Source organism: Amblyomma mixtum, chromosome 10 (genome assembly GCF_055824585.1).
Source record: "Amblyomma mixtum isolate Tamu chromosome 10, ASM5582458v1, whole genome shotgun sequence".
Lineage (NCBI taxonomy): Eukaryota > Metazoa > Arthropoda > Arachnida > Ixodida > Ixodidae > Amblyomma > Amblyomma mixtum.
The window spans coordinates 20261710-20282647 of record NC_143021.1 but is presented as its reverse complement, the minus strand read 5'-3'; the positions used below and the strand labels follow the sequence as shown (position 1 = coordinate 20282647).

At 46.5% G+C, this 20938-nt stretch overlaps 1 protein-coding gene across 1 annotated transcript; it reads right to left on the bottom strand.

Annotated features, from left to right (window-relative positions):
• Positions 1 to 9065: 9065 nt before the first annotated feature.
• Positions 9066 to 18656, bottom strand: LOC149325296 (thiol S-methyltransferase TMT1A-like). The gene is made up of 3 exons (XM_089564227.1): positions 18282 to 18656; positions 12789 to 12938; positions 9066 to 9353 (listed from the first exon to the last, which is right to left on the bottom strand). Exons 1-3 carry the CDS (start codon positions 18654 to 18656, stop codon positions 9120 to 9122), a joined length of 759 nt encoding a protein of 252 aa, XP_089420353.1. The 3' UTR covers positions 9066 to 9119.
• Positions 18657 to 20938: the final 2282 nt, after the last annotated feature.

The window sequence follows — 20938 nt, the reverse complement described above, 5'->3', positions numbered from 1 at the left end:
AACTGTGCAAGTCATTAAACACATGAGACGGGACGTGAGGGCAGAACTTCAATGTGCAAAGGACGGTCTTAATGGCATGAAACAGCTCAAGGGTGATAGTCAAGAGCTGAAAGAAGAAAATCGTGAGCGCATCGTAGAAAACGCCGAGCAGTCGCATAAAACCGAACAGTTAGAGTCGTGGGAGCGCTTGAATAATCCGTAAATATAAGGTGTGTTTATTGACAGCGAGCAGGCAGCTTTAACTCTTTAACCGCAAAATTACCGGAAAACTTACCAAATTGGCGAAATTTTTTAAGTAGTGATAATTTTCCCCATATATTACTAATGCTTAAAATGTGTAACTTCATTGAGGTTTTCTTATAGTTAGCACAAAAATTTCGAAAAAATAAGCTGCTTTTGAAAGCAGGTTTCCTTGAATATATACCATAGTAATGGGTTTCAACGTACTGAAATGCGCTGTATATGTTTGATCCAGTGCTCTGTAACGCACTGCAAACTGCGTAGACGCTGCTTCAACCTAACCCTAACAAACTGTCATCATTAGCCGTTAACGTGCGCTAACCAGTGTGTCACCGTCGTCGTCGTTGTCGCTCTTCTCTTCACCTGAAGCCGTCTACAGCTCGCAGACGAAGTCAGAGTCACTTTAGGGAACAAATTCTGTATTGTCAGCAACGCTCCTGCAGAAGTGCTCCGAGAAGCAGCTCTTTCTCGCGACAACGTCGCCACCGGCATTCTTTATGTGTTAGCCTGTTATGAAATGACTTGTCACGCTTAGAATGCGAGCTAAAGGCGCGAAGCGCGTTTATTCAAGGACACCTCCTACCATCTAGAGTTGAAAATTTCTAGCAACGCAATAGGCGGCCGTAACTTCGTTGGCTTAAAGCTGTGCTACATCGGGCCGGACCAGTGGAAGCCGTCTTTGGCAACATTAGTCGAATCTACCGTGACGAGTACGTAAAGGAGGACAGAGGCTCGGATCTAAGTTTGTCACACGGTTCCAACTTCTCGACGCACTGAATCCAATGACAATCTCCACTGTGTTCAAAGGGCCAAGAGGAACGCCATGCTAAGCAAATCAAAACGGTTAAGACTAAAGCTAAAACTTTAGTTTTTAGGTGTGTGTGACACAGCATGAACTTGAAATAGGTTGAGAGGGCTGTTTTTAGCTTCTGCAGCCCGCTACTTTTCCTGCGCGAACCTGCCATTATCTTCCATCGTCTTTGTCTGTTCGGTGCAACAATCAGGCGCATTGTTTCGCGGTTTTGCTCAAGTTCAATTTCATTTGAATTCCTTTGGCTGCGTTTATTTCTCATTTCAAGGGGCTGATTTTTCACCTTTAATAATTGCTACTTCAGGAGCAGCTTCATTCTAGGTTTCTTTATTTTTTAATACAAATATTCTATTCTTTTTGTCTCATTTATTTGTTCCTCCTAACCACAGGAGATCACTGTGTTCGTACTCCTCACTCAGCACTCGAGCGCTGGTCCTTTCACATTTTGCCTAGTTATGATTCAATATAAAAAAACCTGCATTGCCTTATACAAAATTTGAGCTCAGCTTCATTTTGCGATCCCCCATCTAAAGAAGCATTATCCGTATGCTAACACGGCAGCAAAAGCACACGGCGGAAAACCACACACGCGCCCAGGAAGTCGTGCTGAATGATGTAAAAGGAAGTGGGGAAATCAGTTAGGGGACAGGCGATCATTGTGCGTAATGCGGCTTAAGCCTCACTATATGCACCATTTCAGGGCGGGATGAACGAAGTAAGGACGGTCGCGTTCTTTCGGGCAGCACCGTGTAGTTAAGTTCACCAATGCGGCGAAGAAATGTATACGGACCGAAGTAGCGTTTCATGAGTTTTTTGGAAAGACCTCGACGGTGTACCGGCGTCCGCACCCATACCTTATCTCCAGGGTAAAAATGGACGTCGCGTCGACGGAGATAGTACCGACCAGCGTCGCCATGCTGTTGGGGTTGGATGCGGAGTCTAGCGAGTTGCTGAGCTTCTTCGGCGCACTCTAAGACTAGTCGGGCATCATCGGCTACGTCGACAGGCGGCTCGTGCGGGAGCATAACGTCAAGCATCGGGGTAACCTTTCTGCCATGGACCAACTGGAAAGGGGACATACCTGTCGTCTCCTGGACAGCGGCATTTTGTGCGAATGTAACGTATGACAGTACCTCGTCCGAACTGCAACGGGCGACGCCCACTTACACGGCGATCATGTCGGCCACCATCTTGTTCAGCCTCTCCGTCAGCCCATTGGTTTGCGGATGGTACGCAATAGTTCGGCGGTGGCTGGTTCAACTGAGACGGAGGATCTCCTGTGTGAGCTTGGCCAGAAACGCGGCACCCCGGTCAGTGATCAAAACGGCAGGAACACCATGATGGAGCGCAATGCACTAAATAAAAAATGATTTGGTTTGGTTTGGTTTGGTTTATGGGGTTTAACGTCCCAAAGCGACTAAGGCTATGAGAGACGCCGTAGTGGAGGGCTCCGGAAAATTTCGACCGCCTGGGGTTCTTTAACGTGCGCTAACATCGCACAGTACACGGGCCTCTAGAATCTCTCCTCAAAGGAATTCAACCGCCGCGGCCGGGATCGAACCCGGGTATTTCGGGTCAGCAACCGAGCACCATAACCACTGAGCCACTGCGGCGGCAAATAAAAAAAAAAAAAAATTGGGCTGTCTCAACAGCCGTCGTCAACGGAAGAGCTCGGGACTCCGCGTACCGCGTTAGGTAGTCCGTCGCTATGACAACGTACCTGTTGCCCGACTGCGATGTTGAAAATGTGCAAAGAAAATCCATTCCGACGCTGTGGAACGGAACAGGCGGTGGTTCGAGTGGCTGGACAAGATCAGCTTGTCGTGTGGGTGGTGTTTTGCGCCTTTGGCACTCTCGAAAAGTTCTTATGTAGTGACGGACGCACTTATTTATTATTTTATTAATACTGTAAGCCATGACGGGCTCATATAGGAGTGAGAAAAAAAAACACATTTATAGCAATACGACACATTCAAACAATACATCTAACAGTAAATAAAATACAAAAATAAAAACAGTACAGACTAACAGAAAAGGGTACACATTACTCACATCTAATGAAAAAAAAAACGTACTACGAGCAAAATTCACATGAAAAGATACGCTGCTTTCTGGCTACCATAAATTTTTATTTTTTTTTACAAAGATGCATCCTGTTCCTGAATAACTTTCAATATTAGTGACAAGTGAATCAGCAGATACCGAGGTCACAAAGTCACGTGGCAGTTTATTCCATAATTCTATGACTGATGGAAATAAGGAATAATTTAATGTGTTACAGTGGGGAATGAATTGCCTGATACTCTTGTCGTGGTTTGTTCTGGCTGAGCGCTGGTATAGCGGTTTTAGGTGTTCTTGTTTGTTGATATGAATGCAGTCATGATGAAGGAGGAAAAGAAACTTCAGGGCAGCAACGCGTCGCCGAGTCGCCAAAGTTTTAATCTTAGCTCTGTTGCGTAGTGCGGTTATGCTGACGTTACGTGAATACTGTTAATATACAAACCGAAGTGCTTTGTTCTGAATTCTTTCCAATTCATTGACAAGGTACGTTTGGTGGTGGTTCCAGATAATACTGCCGTATTCAAGCATTGGTCATACAAGCGCCTTATAACTTGCAAGCCTAGCCTTGGCAGGCGCCTGTGCAAGTTTCCTACCAGAACCGAAAACTGGGCGAGTTGGTGAACGTTCAACATTATGTACAGCGCGAAAAACTAAGACAGGGGAAGAAACACGCAAACAAAGAAGCGCTGACTATCAACTGAAATTTTTATTAGGAAAAACTCGTGGTTATAAAGGTTTCAACCCAGCACGCGCAGGCGCACCAAGCATGAAACATCAAAACAACAGAAACAGCAAACCAAACCACACGTGCGCATTAGCCTCGTTGCACTGCAGCAGTACTATCAAGATATTCCAGTTCTACCTGGTGTAACGCCACCGAAGGTTTTGCAACGCATGGAATGCGCGATGTGGCGATCAGATACGCCTCCACTATTTCCCGGCACATGTGATTCCTGTGCCTGAAGACAACGTCGGCACGCCCCAAGTCAGGAGTACACACGCTGTCATTTTCCTTACGGCAGTGCAGAGCGAGATTAGAAGAAGCGGCCGACGTCCCCAGCGACCTCTCGTGCTCTCTCAGGCGGATGTTGAGGCACCTTCCAGTCTGTAGATAATAAAATTAATTTGTTATGGGCAGACTGGAAGGTGCCTCAACATCCGCCTGAGAGAGCACGTCGGTCGGTTTGTCGGCCGTAGAGTTGAGGGTGTGTCGGGCTTATAAAAGTAGCTGATCCTCCTTTTGGGGTTATGGCAACAACTGTGTAAAGAGTGCAGCTGTCATGTTGCGTAGAAAAAGTTTGTGGTAACGGCGGTGAGAGGAACTCTGACTTCTTATGACGAGCAGGCTTGTTTGATGTAATGTGACAGTAGTCCCATGGAGGTGGTTGAGGCGCGAACATCGGAGGAAGAGAAACTTTCCGTGCTCTATTGATTTGTCTCCGGGTAATTAAATCTTCCAGTGTGTTGAGCTGCGCATACTGCTGCAGCAGACAAATAGGAGTTGCTAGGGGTAAGCCAGTAATGACTCGCACGGCTTCGTGGTTGAGTGCTTCAAGTGTGCACCACTGTCGTTTAGTAAGTTGTTGGACCTGAGCCTGGTATAGGAGCCGAGGTTGAAAGACAGCACGAACAAGTCGACGAGCTGTATCAGAACGGGCACCTCCAGAGCGATTGGCTATTCTGCGGATGAGGCCAAGTGTGTTTATAGCACTCTTGCGCATAGCTGACAACCAAGCCGTGCCCTTGCCTGAAGCATGAACGTGCAGGCCTAAAACATTGGTATGTTCCACCTCAGGAAGTGGGGCATTGTCAATAGTGAGCACGAACGGAGTGGCTTTGAAAGTACGGCGTCCAGCTTTATTGCCCACATGGACATAGCAGGATTTGGAGAGGTTGAGAGAGAGGCCAGTGTCGGCAAGAAAGTTGTGGAGATATTGAGGGCATTTTGCAGGGAGTCTTGCTGCACCTGAGCTGAGCGATTTGTGGACCAGAGAGTGATATCGTCTGCGTATGCTAGAACCTGAACATTAGGAAGGGTGGAGAGACTGTGCATCAGAGGAATGAATGCGATGTTAAATAGAACTGGGGCTAAAACTGAGCCCTGCGGTACACCCCGATCAGAAATGAAGTGGCCTGTGGGTTTACCAACGACGCGGATAGCAAATGTTCGTTGCGAAAGAAAGGCATGAATTGCTCGACAAAGCTGCAAGGGCATGCCAAGTGATGACATAGTGTTGAGAATGGCTGCGTGGAGAATGTTGTCGTAGGCCTTCGTGATGTCTGTTGCCAGGACTGTGCGAACGAGACGGCTGTGAGGTGAGCGACGTATCACGTCGTTGGCAAAGCGGTCAAGACGATCCTCAGCTCCGTATCCTGGTCGGAAACCAATTTGAGCAGACGAATATTTCTGATGATGGTCGAGCCACCAAGAGATTCGAGTGGCAAGCAGTTTTTCATAGAGTTTACAAATAGTTGGGTTAAGAGAAATCGGTCGTAGGGCTCCAAGAGTTGTGGGTGGGTTTCCGGGCTTTGGTATCGGAACAACCACTGAATCTTTCCAATCGGATGGCATTTCACTGGATGTCCAGATTTGGTTAAAAATTCTGAGAAGTGCAGTCAGTGCTTCCCCTTCCAGGTTCCGGAATAAGGCATAAGGTACACCGTCATGACCAGGTGCAGTGTTAGGGCGGATATCTTCAATGGCAGCTATAAGCTCAGCCATGGTGAACGGGCAGGTGATCTTATCCTCTGCCTCATGTGTAGGACTGACTGGAACAGGCGCAGGTAAGCAATCATAATTTGGAAACAACTGAAGTGCAGCTTGCGAAGCGAATTCATCTGGAGAAACACGAAGGGCAAGGCGAATACTCTCGGCATAGTCTTTGACGGACGGCTTGCGTTCCATGGAATGAAATACACGCCACAAGTGGCGGTTGCCGACAGGGGTGTTGAGTTGAGAACACCACTCTGTCCAGCGCTTGTGCAGAAGGCATTTAAAATACCGACGTGCTTTAGCTTTGACTCTATGAAGTTCCGATCGTGCGTGTTGATCTGATGGATGGTGAGTGACGTGTACGTCCAGCTGTTGCGCCTTGCCCAGAGATTAAGCCGGTGAAAGTCAGGATTTGGTTGGTCTTCGTTGATAGTAGAAGAAATTGTGTTCTGAGTTAAGACAAGCCTGAATGTAGAAAGGGCCGAGGCAGGAGTTATTGAGAGGAGGCGACCATTCATACGAAGACAGTCCCAAGAAGTGAAATGAAGCTTGCGGCGAATTTTACGTAATGTACTTCAGACAAAGTCAATTAGAATGGGGGAGTGATCACTGCCCCAGGTGTCTGCTTCGCAAGACCAGTGAGGATTGCCGGGACCCAGCCACCAGGTAAGGTCCGGAGTTGATGGAGGAGCACGCGGTCGGGTATAATTAGAGGAGTTGTTCAGAAGTGTAAAGGACTGGTCGAAAAACGTGTCGTAAATCTGATCTCCACGTTTAGAGTTATGAGTGTATCCCCACGCTCTATGTGGCCCATTAAAATCTGCTCCAACTAGTATGGGTACACCTGGGTAGGAGGTGCGTAGATAGGTAAGCCATCCAAAGTTGAGTAGAGAGGTTTGGGGCTGACCATAAAAAGAGACCAATAATACTGGAGTACGCTGCGGCTTAGTGGTAATGGATTGCAGTATTAATAAATAAATAAATAAATAAATAATGACAATTACTTCTTGACGGGTATTGCACGAACGAGATAGGTCGACGGGAGACCAGTACTTGAATATGCTTGTTGTGTCTGGGACCCTTGGCTGCTGGTAGATATTCACAAGATTGAAAGGATCCAGAACTTGGCCGTGCGAATTGTTAATGCCAACTACTCCAGAAATTTTAGCGTCTCCGCTGCAAAGAATGACCTTGGATGGGAATCACTCCAGCAGCGAAGGAAACTTCTTAGACTAAAATTTCTCCACAGTGTCTTTCACAATAAGACTGGTATTAACAGGGAGCATTATTTGCGACATCCCGATTATGTCTCACCGCGTCTTGATCATGCCTTTAAAATTAAAGAGATCAGGTGTAAACCGAACTTCTTTAAGATGTCCTTCTTCCCCCAAACAATTCGAGAATGGAATAAACTCCCCCATGATATTGCTACCATTACCTCCACTGATGTTTTTTTTTCCTCACTGCGAAATATGCATTGTAATTGAGCCATTGTTTCTTCAATGATTGTGAAAGTGTTACCTGTCTGCTTGTTTGATTGTAAATTCAGTTGCTTGCCTATCTTCTTTTTATCTGCATTTCCTGCTTTTTCGACTGTGTTTGAGTCGTCTTCCCCCCCACTGTAATGCCTCACGGCGCTGTGGGTACTGTAATAAATAAATAAATAAATAAATAAATAAATAAATAAATGTGGTGTCGAACAATGAACATATATAGCTGCTTTTCCAGGAGCAAGACCACTTCGGCGGTCGGGTATTGATGGACAGTGATATGCACAATAACCAGACAGAGGAAGGATGGCATCATGTTCCTGTAGAGGGAAAGCCCAGGCAGAGAGTTTGCCGTCTTGAATACGCAGCTTCAATTCAGGGAGCTTATTAGTAAGACCCCGACAGTTCCATTGTAGCACATGGGAAGTAGCGTTAATGGCCATTCGCTTGCAAAACAGATGCAATCATCTGAGGTAGTCAGATTTGTTTGTTTTTCATGCGCGAGAGTACTGTCAGTGTCAAAAAAATTAGCACTACGTTTAGGTGCAATATGTGCTCGCTTTTATACTTCGCTTTTTTCATTCGAAGTGCTAATAGCACAGTGCCCTTATGTTTTACTATGCGTACTTACGATATACTCCAGTGCTGTCTTTTCTTCTGCTCCTTGCAGAGCTCCTTCATGGTTTCTGAGCTTCCTGTACCCTCCCTTTTCATAATTTGCTGATCTAACTTACGTTCTGGTTATTGGTCCTTTCTACACCTCTACTAACTCTGCTTTATCTGCTGCGTTTAAAAATGTGTTGTCTTTCCAGAAACTATCCATTCGCTGCCGCCCTAATCAATCAATCAATCAATCAATCAATCAATCAATCAATCAATCAATCAATCAATCAATCAATCAATCAATCAATCAATCAATCAATCAATCAATCAATCAATCAATCAATCAATCAATCAATCAATCAATCAATCAGCCTTTTATTTTCTCTATATTTGAGAAGGAGACAGGACTAAAAGCTCGGAAGCTTGACAGAGGTCCTGCCCCCTTTTTTCACGCTGGCATTGCAACAGACAAGCAGCAATAAATTCTGCGCTATACATTATATCACAAAAGAAAATAACACACCTTGAAAAAACAGCAAAAAATACCAACACAAAAATACATGCAGCTTCATGACAAAAACTTGTTCAGAAAAAAATTTCTTAATAACAGTATTTGAATGCTGGAAAGGGTCAAACATTTCTTTGTTTAAGTTATTTAATAGCACTGGCAGCGTATACGAGATAGATTGTTGTGAGTAATATGCTCTAGGTGTAGGAACTAGCCACATTTCTTTATTTCTGGTTTGCGAAATATGGGTGTTTTTTGCAAGTTCTGCCAAATTACCAACATAATTTTCATTGCACCGCGAAGCACTTTTGAAACTCATTAAAAGTCTGTGTTCGTGTAAAGCTAAAACTGGCAGGATTTCATATTTAGTGTTTAGCACGATGTCTAAACACCACAGTGAGTACTCGGTACTCCAGTTACAGGACCATTTATTTAACAAAACAGTGATTTGTAGAAATTATAGCTTTTTGTATGGAAATGGGAAATAACATCTTTGAAGGTTTCTCTTTGCCGTACAGCATTTTTGCTGCACTGTCATTGAGGAGATTGGGCCAAAAATGCAAAATCCTAGACTGCGCACCTTTTTCGATCAACATTTTTTACTTTTCCTGATTACAAAACAAAAAAATAACGCCCGGAAACGCCGACATGGTAAAATATAATTGAAACCCATAAAGGGTAGCTTTGATCGCATCATGCGATAGCTATCCCGTGCGCTTGGCGCGAGAGTATGATGTCCATATGCGCGTTGATGTAATATGTAGTGACGTGGGCAAACCCAGCCTCTTCTATTAGCTGCACACTTTCCCTGTTCAGGTGGCAGTTGCAACAGGTGATTTTCCACAGCGGAGTCAGCAGGTCTTGCAGCAGCCTCTGCCAGGTTCGCCGGGGGTAAGCCACGTGCTCTAGGAAGATGAGGTGCCCACCCTGAAAGAGTGGGGAATGCAAAATTGTCGTTATAGCCAGTTAATAATAAAACTTAATTTCCAAGTAATGAACACCACAAATTGAAAAAACATTATGCGCTTTGGTTTCAGTGACTGTTGGCTTCCGTCATGTATCTCATAACGACCAGCACTTTTCTGTTCCCTTTTCCGCTTTATTACTGGAGTAGCAATTAGTAAGACTCCCCTGCGAAACACGGCGCTGAGCGCGCTGCACCTTAATATCGGTGCACTAAGACAAAATGCGCGTCCAGAACACGAGAAAGTAAGAGAAAATACTCACTGTACATGTATGCATATACTTCTATTGTTTTGTGTCCTTTGAGTTATCGCTCGTTCTTTGTAGCAGCCATGTGCATGGCCCTCTTATTGGCCCCTGTTCGGAAAGAAAATATCTTTTCTCTGCTGTGTAACCGCAGATGCCGCATCAGGCACGTGTTGCTCGTGTGTAAGGTGCAACGGCGGGGCAGTTTTCGGCAGAAATTCCAAGGCCACATAAAGTTCGCACACTGTTCTAAAATCGGGAATGGTGAGCGGCACGTGCCGGGGAGAAACTGCGAATCGGTCCGGCAGCCCGAGCACGGGGACCCACGCAAGACCTCGGCTATCTGGCACAGGAACCATCGCGCATGCATCTCCGTGTACATGCCCCAACGCCGCGTGAGATATGCGTCAAGAAAGCATCGACCAACGCCGTTAAATAAGTGATTACATTCACTGATTGATATTTTAGATAAGGCAAACTAGGTCCGAGGTGACGGGACAAAAGAAAAATGCCATTTACCTCACGTGGTCGCGCCACCCAAATACTGCTGAGCAGGATGACCAGATAATTTGTTTGCAATACGACGCGTGCAATTCACAAAAAATTTGAGAATGATGCATGAATCTGGGAAGCAGACAAAACCAACCTATACTATAGTGTCACAAGGAAATAAAATGAAGAAACAGAGCCAACAACACAACGAAACGCAAGCAAAAGGGTAATACATACTGCAACAGAATAAAATGCAGAAGTGTTTATGAGGGACACGGCCCCTGCTTAGAGCACATTACACGAAACGCAAGGCCATTCTTGTAATCGCCTAAGAAGAAAAAGCAATACATGATAAACTTTTAAATAAATGATAAATAAATATTGGGAGAGCAACTGCCCCGGACCGGCAGGGTCCGAGCTTCGCACCTCGGACCACACCAATTTTTTTCTTTTACTAGGCCCTTTTTTGTATCCGTATGGTGGCGCTAGGCTGTATGCTAATGAGTTTTAACAAACTTTCTGTGATCTTCTATAGCACGTACCTCAAAATTCAGTACCAGGACCGTTTTTGAACCAAACGTTTTGGAAGCCACCCCTAAAGCAGACCACAGCCACTGATTTTTGCAGCATCGCTCTAAACCTGATATCAGTCACATCTGTCACTGTCATTCGCATATACATATGGTGTAAGAGTAGTTCGCAGTTTTCCTCCGCTGGTTACAGAAGACTACAGCACACTGCCGCAGGAATGGATAGACACACAGACACCCGATGCATTTCTTCGGAACATTCAATGCGGTTTTTCTGTATGAAACATCTTAAAATGTCGGCGTAATTTGTGCCCTGCCGTCCCATTTGGTGTTTTCTATGATGCCCAATCTTGCCAAATGCAACCGTTTGTGTGCTATAGATGCTTAATACCCTTCACTTTCTTCAGACTGTCCACTTTGTATACCATTTAGTGAAGTCTATAAGGCTGCTGATATTCCCACTCTTTCTTCCGTCTCAACGAGATCGACACTACGAAGAAATAAAAAGAAAGTAAAAAACATGTACGTGTCTTATGCCATTGTTTGAAGTGTATTCGGCTGCTGATATCCCGACTGCTTCTTCACACGGAGCAACTTAGAGAGTATGCAGAAAATGAAGGGAATTATAAAAAAAATATGCGTCTCATATGCCAGAGCCCAGGATAGTCAATGGCACATGCAACCATGAATCCCTTAAACATGATGGTGACCCCCTTGCACATATTTTACCCTGTTCAATATAGTATATAGTAAGACCCCTTTTCAGATACTACTTAAACAAGTTTCGCAATGCCTGAAAGCCCCTTGAGTTTTTCTAGCACATCTCGCAGCCATGACCCTTGTCTCCTTCGTACTCCGGAACAAATGGAAGACAATAGCTAGCTTTTCGTGCCACGCTACAATAAGCTTCTGAAAGCGGTACATAACGTTACGTGGTGGCAAGCCGACGAATGAGACGAGACGACTGATGGTAACGGGATGATTTAATGGCCACTGGCCTAGCGTAATGATGATGATGATGATGTCCTCGGGCTGAATGGCACATACCCACGGCGGGGGATTGGCCAGGGTGCGTAAGCGCTCCGCCCCTCGCCGCTGCCAGCTTCGTCTTCTTCGTCACAATATTGACGTGAGTGCTTGACAACGGAAATTGTTGCAAAGAAACGAAAATTTCATGTAGTGTTCTCGCATGCGCATTAAGCTCCTGACAGTGCCATCACTGCTTCAGTGTAACACTGTTTCAGCCTTGCGGACGCTTGGTCGTTCGCTGTTGCGAAAGTCCTTGTAATAGTGCCGTCGTCGGTCAAAGGCGCAGGAAGATACAAGACCAGGGTTGGAAAATACATGTTCTTAGGACTTGAATCGCTCTTATGGTGCTCTGCTGCTGACTCGAAAGACGCGGGTTCGATCCCGGCCGCTGCGGTTGAATTTCTTTGGATAAGAAATTCTAGAGGCCCGTGTACTGTGCGATGTCAGTGCATGTTAAAGAACGCCAGGTGGTCGAAATTTCCGGAGCCCTTCACTACGGCGTCTCTCATAGCCTGAGTCGCTTTGGGACGTTAAACCCCATAAACCAAACCAAGCCAATCTTATGCTCGTCGTATGAGCCGCCTTGCTCTATCCGTCCCACGTATTTTCGACTCTGTCGCTATTCGTATATTTAACCTCTTCCTGATCCCCCTTTCCAATGCCGTTTCTTGATCCTCATTTCTCTCCATAAGTACAAGAATCTGATCCAACCAATGTATTTCTTTTCTTAAATCCTCTAATTGAGGTTGGTGCACCAACGAAAGCTAAGCATTTAGAAGTATTTTAAGGAAAAAAAGTAAACTCAGGCAAAAACAAAGCGTTGGTGCACCAACGAAATCTAAGCATTTAGAAGTATTTTAAGGAAAAAAAGTAAACTCAGGCAAAAACAAAGCGCGAGGATAGGCACTGTTTAAGGCACAAAATTCACTTATGACGAGTTAGTACGCAACTAGAAGTACGACCGTGCTTTCTTGACGGTATGCTTTACTTTATCCACACGTATGTGTTTCCTTCTTTTGGTCATTATTGGAGTGTGGGCAGTGTTATGAAGATTCTTTACATTAAGAGAGCAGCATAAAAATATTCATGGAGTGGCACACACCTTGACGAGTAATCGTTTGGCTTCTTCGAGTATCCTATTCCCATCTCTGGCTGAGCACAAAAGGTAGGTGAAAATAACTGCGTCATAGAGGCCGTTCTCGAGCTCACTCATATCTTCACCGTAACCTTGAACCCAGCGCTCCAACTCAACCTGCAAAAGAATAACGAGAAACCCTTAGAGTGCTGGTGCTATTGCTTGGTGCATTGGCCTCCATTCTGGGCACCATCATACCATAGGCGAAGATGTGTTACTTAACTGATGTTATAAGTGTACAGCACAAAAAATAAGGATGCAGAACCAGCACCCACTAATTTCTGACCGATTAATTTCCAAGGCAACCATGGGAAAAGTGACATGTCAGGACTTTGTCTTACGTGTCACGAAAAAGCAAAAAAAAAAAGAGGACAGGGCTGAAATGCCACCAGTGAAAGCCGGATAACATCACGAATTACTGATCTGCAATACATGAGAAATGTAGTACGGGCAAACAGACGGCATGCTGGCACAATTTTGCTTTGAAAAGCGGTGAACCGTGCAGCTTGAACAATTTCCCGAGTAAGGTAATTTTAGATGGTGGCCACGATCGAGTATTGATTCCCTATGTTCTCATGCTGTTTTGTGGTTCACGGAGCCTTTAATTTGGGCACCTCCCCGATTTACCAATATATTGCTTACTAGAAGAAAGCAGGAAGTTGTAAACAATGCCATCGATACATTTCACAAAGTTGTTTGGTACGCAAAGGTGCACTGTGACTTTTGGAGGCGCTTCGTATATACCATTATTGGCGACATCCGATGATATCCGGCTTTCACCGGTGGCCATTCATTCTTGTTTTCCTTTTTCTTTCTAACTTTCCTCTTACAGGCATTACATGTCACATTCGGCACGGTTCTGTTTGAAATTAAGCGTTCTGAACTTAGCGCCTGTGGTGCGTGTCTCATTACTACGTCCTTCGTGGTTTCTGCGTTACATCTATGTCGTAAATTGCCTACTTGCCCGAGTATCCAGCCTTGCTACATCAGGGATAAATAGCTGCCCAAAAATATCAGCCAGATAACAGCAAACGCATGCGCAATGCAGCCAACAACCAGAACTATGTCACTAACATTTTTTTTCCACAGCTGTTTGAACTCCTCACGCCTTCCAAAGAGGCCTTCGGAGAGGCAATACCTTTTACTGGTCAATTAGAGTGTTCTTTCTCTTCACCTGCATTCGCTACATCAGCTCTTCGTCCTAGAGGTTTCAACATCTCCTCAGTAACCGGGATCTAGAGTTACATCTGCAGTGCCAGTTGGTACCAAATCCGGTTCGGAATGGGCTCAAGCCTTTCCCAGTCCTTATGCTTGGCTTCTCTAGGGTGACAGGCGTTTAACCCTACCTCTTGAAGACAAAAAACTCTTTAGCTTCCTTGCGTTCTGAATAAGCTTCCCTTGCGTCATGAACACGAAAACATGAAAATGAACATTCATTTAACGCGACATCGTTGAGGCTACTATGTTGTAGAAAATGCGGCCGCTTGGTCGGCGTTGTGAGCGAAAAACCGCGGAGAAGCAACCAAGGTGGGCCGCCAGGGTCACGTCACCTTGTGGCGTCATCCCAGCCTCCCCACCGGATTGTGAGCAAACTGGCCACCGTGGCATGTGACAGCTAAAAAAATGATTGGTAGTGACAGGTCGCTCGTGAAAAGCAACCGGGGTCGCACGAGTCCAACCAACAGCAGCATTTGCAACCACAGGCCCTGACAGTCGCGCACCGCTTAACCGCTGCACCAGGAGCGATATGAGAACTCCGAGGGATCTATGTATGTTAAAGGTGCACTGAAGAGGAATCTGAACTCGTTTTTTTTTTGCCGCGGGAACTCGATCTACATGTTCCGAGCATTCTTAGAAACTTCATCTTATTGCCCTGTGTGGCCGATTTCCCTAATTAACTCGAATTAACGTCCGGCTCCCACCTTTATTTTTTGAATTCTCCCCGTACGGTGGGCGGGGTCGATCAACGCCTGGAGTGCCTCTCAGCAAGCTCTGTGGAGGCTTTGCTTTCGGTTTATTTTGTTGTTTAGGTTTCCGTGATTAAATAGTTTCATTCGCAGATAATATAGCCGCTAAATAAGCCCGCAGAAATAAAAATACGTGCGGACTATTTGCTTCTACGGATTACTACGTATTACTCCGCCGATGACAGAGCGGCAAGCCGCCACGGGACTGGGTGAAAGCCACTCCACGCTTTGGTCAACTCCGCCCACCGTACGGGGAGAATTAAAAAAAAAAAAAGAGGGGAGCCGGACGTTAATTGGATTTAAATAGAGAAATCGGCCACACAGGGCAAAAAGCTACTAAGAATGCTCGGAACGTGGAGATTGAGTTCGGGCGGCAAAAAGACGAGTTCAGATTCCTCTTCCCTCCACCTTTAAGTACAAGTTGACGGGTTCCGCATATACGGGAATTAACCTATTACTGCTGTCGGTAATGCCGCTAGGATAACGCTTAAGTGTACCAACCAATTTCAGAGCGAGGGCCCTACTTCACGTCCAAAGTTGCAAAAGCCGTTTCATCTCCGGATCCTTGCCTTGAATAAATAACTAAATAAAATAAATATTGGCATGACTGCGTTTCGAAACGCGGCGGCGCGAACAGGTCAGCTTCGCTGGTATGAGCACGAGGGCACTACGGTATCGCAGCAGCCGATTACGCCTCCTGTTAAATTGCAACACACTCTCGCGCCGTGCATGGCACGTCGCCGTCTTCATCAACCACTACTCCAATCAAACTGATATCGTCGTCAGACGTGCCGACGACCCAGCGAAGCAAAAGAATAGGCCAAACATGCTGAACACATGTGCGCGCTTTCTCACGTCTACTCGGTTTAAGTACGTTGAAAACCCATCTATTTTGATTTTTTTTAGTGGTGTGAGAATTTATGAACGCATTACATCTTCTCCATAAACATCGTTAGTCTGACTATGAGCACTGCTGGTCATAGGCCTCCTCCTCATCTCTCCAACTACACCTCTCCTGTGCCAGCTGCGGTCACCTGTCCCTGCAATCTTCGTAATCACATCCCCTCCGCCTAACTTTGTGCTCCCCCCGCTACTCACGACTTCTCTTGGAATTCAGTCCATTACTCTCAACGACCGTTAGTTACCTTGCCTTCGCGTTGCATACCCTGCCCTAGCTCATTCCTCTCTCTTAGTGTCGTAGGATGTCATTAACCCTGGTTTAATCCCTGATCGACTGTGCTCTCTTCCTGTCACTTGACATTACACCTATCATTTTTATTTCCATAGCTCGCTGCATTCTGCTTACCTTTACCTGAACCCTTTTGGTTACCTTCCATGTTCGTGCCCCATAGGTGGGTACCGTTTAAATACTGTTGCTTTTTAAGTGTAACACTGCCACCAAATCCGCACTTTCTGAAATGTGAATTCCTTGGTTGCGCTGAATAAATTGTTGAGTTGAGGGTACTGAGCTGGAGTACCCATGCGGCGGGATGCATTTGGCTGAAACGGAAAAAAATGCCTGTGGCTTAGCTTGGTTAAGCCCGGTAATTGCGAAAGCAATATCTGTAGCTACGACATGGTTCAGCTGGTAGTGTAGCTGGTGGTGGTGCTTGTGGTTAGACTTGTGGTGATGCATCGGTTATACAATCCAATCCAATACAATCCATTCGAATATGATAACATGGTAGCTACCGGCCTCGCTACGCGACGGGCTGAAAGTGAAACTAGTATTGCTTTCGCAATAAAAAACTGGGCATTTCAGTTGCGCCTGGCATGTGCAATGACCCTGCCACTCGTTCACCCAGTTTTAATCTTTTACATTTGCAGAGAAGTTGGCTTACATCTGTGACGCGTAGTTAAGCGATGCAGAGCAGTTCGCATATGCAAAAGACAAGCAGAAAGGAAGAAAACAAATGATGTTATACGGACAGCAAGAATGCACGAGGAACAATTGTGCGAAACTGCATTGCTGATGAAAGACGAATGAGGAAATTTCAACCTGTCGTCAAGGTATGAAACTTAATAAACAGCATATGCATGGTAAATATTTATTCTAATGCACCTTTCCGTATTGGTCGACTCTTTTAACGGAAGAAAACTTCGATATAATGGAAGGAAACTTAAATGCACGTTTCCATATTTGAGTGCTAGATATCTAGCGCCATATGACTCAAAGTGTACATAAAGTCCCAATACTGGCAATAATGGGATACTTTGCCTACGAAACCGGAACACTCAGAACGCGTGAGCTGAAGAGTCATTCCAGTCGTCGTATGGAAATAACGGGCGGGGATGCCAGCGTGTTTATAGAGCGTTGTTGATGTCAAAATTTTCTGCTTAAGTGCTAACAAAAATTGTTTGATGGTTTTATTTTGTGTTATGTTTTTAGGAAGGTAATACTCATTATTAGATGCAGTACATAGTACATGCATTACATTAGTGCCTTAAAGTGATAGAAATATCACGTTCTATGATGATATTGTATGTACATCCTTCTTAGAAGAGGAACTAAAACTAACGACATGCTTCTGGTTCAGGTCACCTTTTTAAGCGGTCCTCAACACGGGAAAATTTGCACTACATGATGACGCCGTCCTTTTGACCAGTCGAAAGATGTTTTCACACCACATACAAGGTGTTTTAGCGAAGCTCGCGAAAACAATTCTTTCGCGGGTGAAGTTGGCTTTTGTTTTATAGTGACATCAGAGCCGGCGCATATCAGAACACACAATTTTCATAAATTAGAAGCTGGTTAATTGAATTTCGGTAGTCAGCATCCAACTATAAGAGTTAGGCACGATTGTTTTATTACAGGCTAGCTGCAGAGAGTTGGTAATTGCCCAGTCAATAGTTGGAATTTTTGAAAATGAGGTTCCGCTCGCCGCTTTAGTGCAATGAAAACTGACCCGCAAGGCGTGCTAACCGAACGGCGAGTAGCAGCAGAACGCGAGCAGCCATGCACAGGAGCTGATGTCGCATTGTGCCTCACGGGTCGCGTGACTATCTTTCATCCGAGAAGCGGCTGCACACTGCGTCAGGTGTGCCAGCTCAGGTCTGTTAACATGCGTGGTGCCGAGTAAGGTTCAGTTGTTGGGACAGGAGCGCACTCTCAAAGGTGCCGCGGTACGGATTTGGCACGCCGGGTGAGCCAAATCGGGATAAAGAACGGTGTTCAATCGTGTTGCCGAATTTAAAAATATGACGGGGCTACTTATGTGTACCAGGCTTCAAGTGCTTTTCAAGCCATTCTCCCAAATGTAATAGTTGTAGAGTTAACTATTAGAATATAATTAGCCACGTTGTTGCGTAACACAGTTAAACTATATTGTGCCTTCCACCCTCTCGTATTTCTCTATTTTTATACTAGAAGTCTACTTTTAAAATTCTGAGCTCGCCTGCGCCGACATATGCAGTCTGTCGCCCGCACCGAATACAACTTGGTTGCTTTGACAACGGGGTCTCTGTTCCTGCGTTGATCCCGACGTGCTCCTACCTGCGGGTACTTTTTCAGCCTTTTGAAGCATGCGTGGCCAAACTCCCGGTTGGGGTCCACGTTGGTGTACTTCACGGGGCGCGTCATGTGCTCGAAATTGTCTCCGAGGCCCGCACCGATCTCAAGCACCCGGAGCGCACCCTGCTCCCGGAGTGTGTCGTCATGCGACACCAGCGACTGGAGCGGCTTCATGGCAACGCGTCGCGCTGTTGCCAAGGCTTCTCCGTGGATGACGACGACCAGGCGGTAGATGGTGACAAAGTAGAGCTCCCGAAGCTTCTGTGACAGCAGCAACGGCAGGAGGAGGAGTAGCCCAAAGAAGAACATTGCCAAGATGAGGAACAGGCCCAAAATCTGGCTGCGTAACCGCTCCATGTTCTTCAACGTAGTTGTGCGGCGCGTGCCTACTATAGTCCGGGCAACACAGGAGCAGCTGGAACAACAGAATTCTATGTCTGGGGAAAGGACAAAGCGGGTAGGTCTTGCATGTGGCAACTAACAAGGAATGTGCGGGAGTTGTAGCCTTCATATTCCACTTTATCAAGGTGTCAGGATGGCCTCATGGCACGCACTGTAGGTTCGGTGTTGCAGTTGTTCAAGCAATTAGGCCTCGTGTACATGCTGCGAATAGCGGGGAAAAATCGACCGCAGCTGCGGTCGCTGCAGGGAGGTTACCGGCGAGCCCTGTCACGTGCAGCGCTTATGTGCAAAATTGCACTGAAACTTGCTAGGCTCCTTTGCGCTTGCAGAGAAGACAAGGCGATAATTGCGACTCTAAAACGGTGGAAAGTATGTTTATGAAAAAAAAAAAGTTGCGCTTCGCTGAAAGTGATTGCAGCATGAAAAAAGTGGACGACAAACATAGAAGGGGCTTTGACGAGCGTTACTTAGAATAAGTGCTTAGAGATATTGTTCGAGTACCGCTACACTAGAAAAAATGTTGGGCTGCAGGTAAAATCCGGCTGTGAGGTACCGTTTTCAATTTAGCGTTTTTTTGCCGTGTGGATTTCATCTCTGCACGTGCCGTAGGCGCGTTTGCTTTTGCTCACATATACTGCTCTGAACTCTGCCCTTACAATAATATCGTCAAGGAGATGTAAGTAGAGCCGAGCATAATATATATTTATTATAGTGTGCCAACAGTGACGGGTTCCGCTACCGGCATGTGCCGACACTACGCTGCGCCTGAAGAAGAAGTTGCCCCGCTGTGCGTGTGTGGCTTTGCCTTGATACTCTGCAAGATACTACGCAGCGGCTCGGTCTCTCCCAAGACACATAATAAACGCACCCCTACAATTCATGGAGATGCGGGGGGGGGGGGGGGGTGCAGCACCCATCTCCTACCAAGCCGCCCCTTCTTTCCGTCCTTCGCTGCCGTCTGAGCCCCTATCTCAGGTTCAGTTCTCAAGAGACCGCCCCCCCCCCCCCCCCCCTCCTACGAACCCTTGGCGCACTGTGGAGAACCGACCGATCCGCTACACCTGTGGTCTGCCCGGCCAAGTCGCGCGACTTTGCGGCCAGCGTCTTCCGCCCTCTAGACCTGATCTGCGCTCGTACCCGCACGATGCCGAACCATCCTCGCCGCGGAGGCCGACCGGTCTCCGCTTTGTGTTCCCAGATCGCCAAATTTACGCCACTCACTGATGGCCTTCCCCTCGTCGCCGTTCCCTTTCACCGATATAGCGTCCGCCCTTGAGGGAAACTAACAGTCGCAGTTCCGAGGGAAAGAAATGCGCTTGTTTCGAACTCCGCAAGTCCTCCGTGTCGTCCCACTAATGCAATCGCAGTGTTCGTCGAAGGCGCCGAAGTTCTCGCTCTCGTCGACATAGTTGCTGCAGAATCCGTCATCAGTGAAGCTCTCTGCCGTCGACTGCGCAAATTTACTACCCCGATTTCTGACTTTTTGCTTTGCACCGCCTCCTTACAGCGAATTCATCCCTCTGCCGCACGTACGGCCCGTGCCCTCATTCAAGATGTTGTGTACAGCATCGAGTTCATTGTTCTGTCTCACTGCTGGCACATCATCCTCGGATGTGACTTCCTTTCGACTCATCGTGCTGCTATAGCTGTGCCCGAGCGGAAATTGCCTTTTCTCTGCTGTGTGATGCTCCTTGTGCAGCGTACCTACCCAGTCTGCCAAACTTCTTGCCGCGACTGATACCGACATTTCTCCGTTTCTTGTTGCCCTTGGACCACTATCCTTTGCCGGCGTCACTCAAATGTTTTCTTCACGCATTCCGACCCGTTTCCCACAATCCCTGCCTCCTGTTTTCCTTTGCTGTCTCACGATGAACAACGGACAAAGTGCAATTCACGACTCAAACCCATTTTCGTGCACGGCAGGCGTGTTCCGAAGTGAGTGCTTCGGGCGTATTGGAACTTGATTCCTGCCTTCCTCACCCAGTTCTTGATACCACCTCTTGCTTTGACGCGGATGTGCTCAGCTCTTCTGACGTTGCGACCGATCCACCACGCCCCGACGTTTTCCAACGTGCCGTTGACGCTGACCTTCCGCACGCGTTACGTGATGAACTCGTCGCCCCCCTCCAGCACTTCAGTTCTTCCTTTGATATTCCTCAGACTGACGTCTGTCACTGCGCGCACCATCCACACCGGTATACGCGCACCTCGGCGCCATCTCCCCTATCATGTGCCGG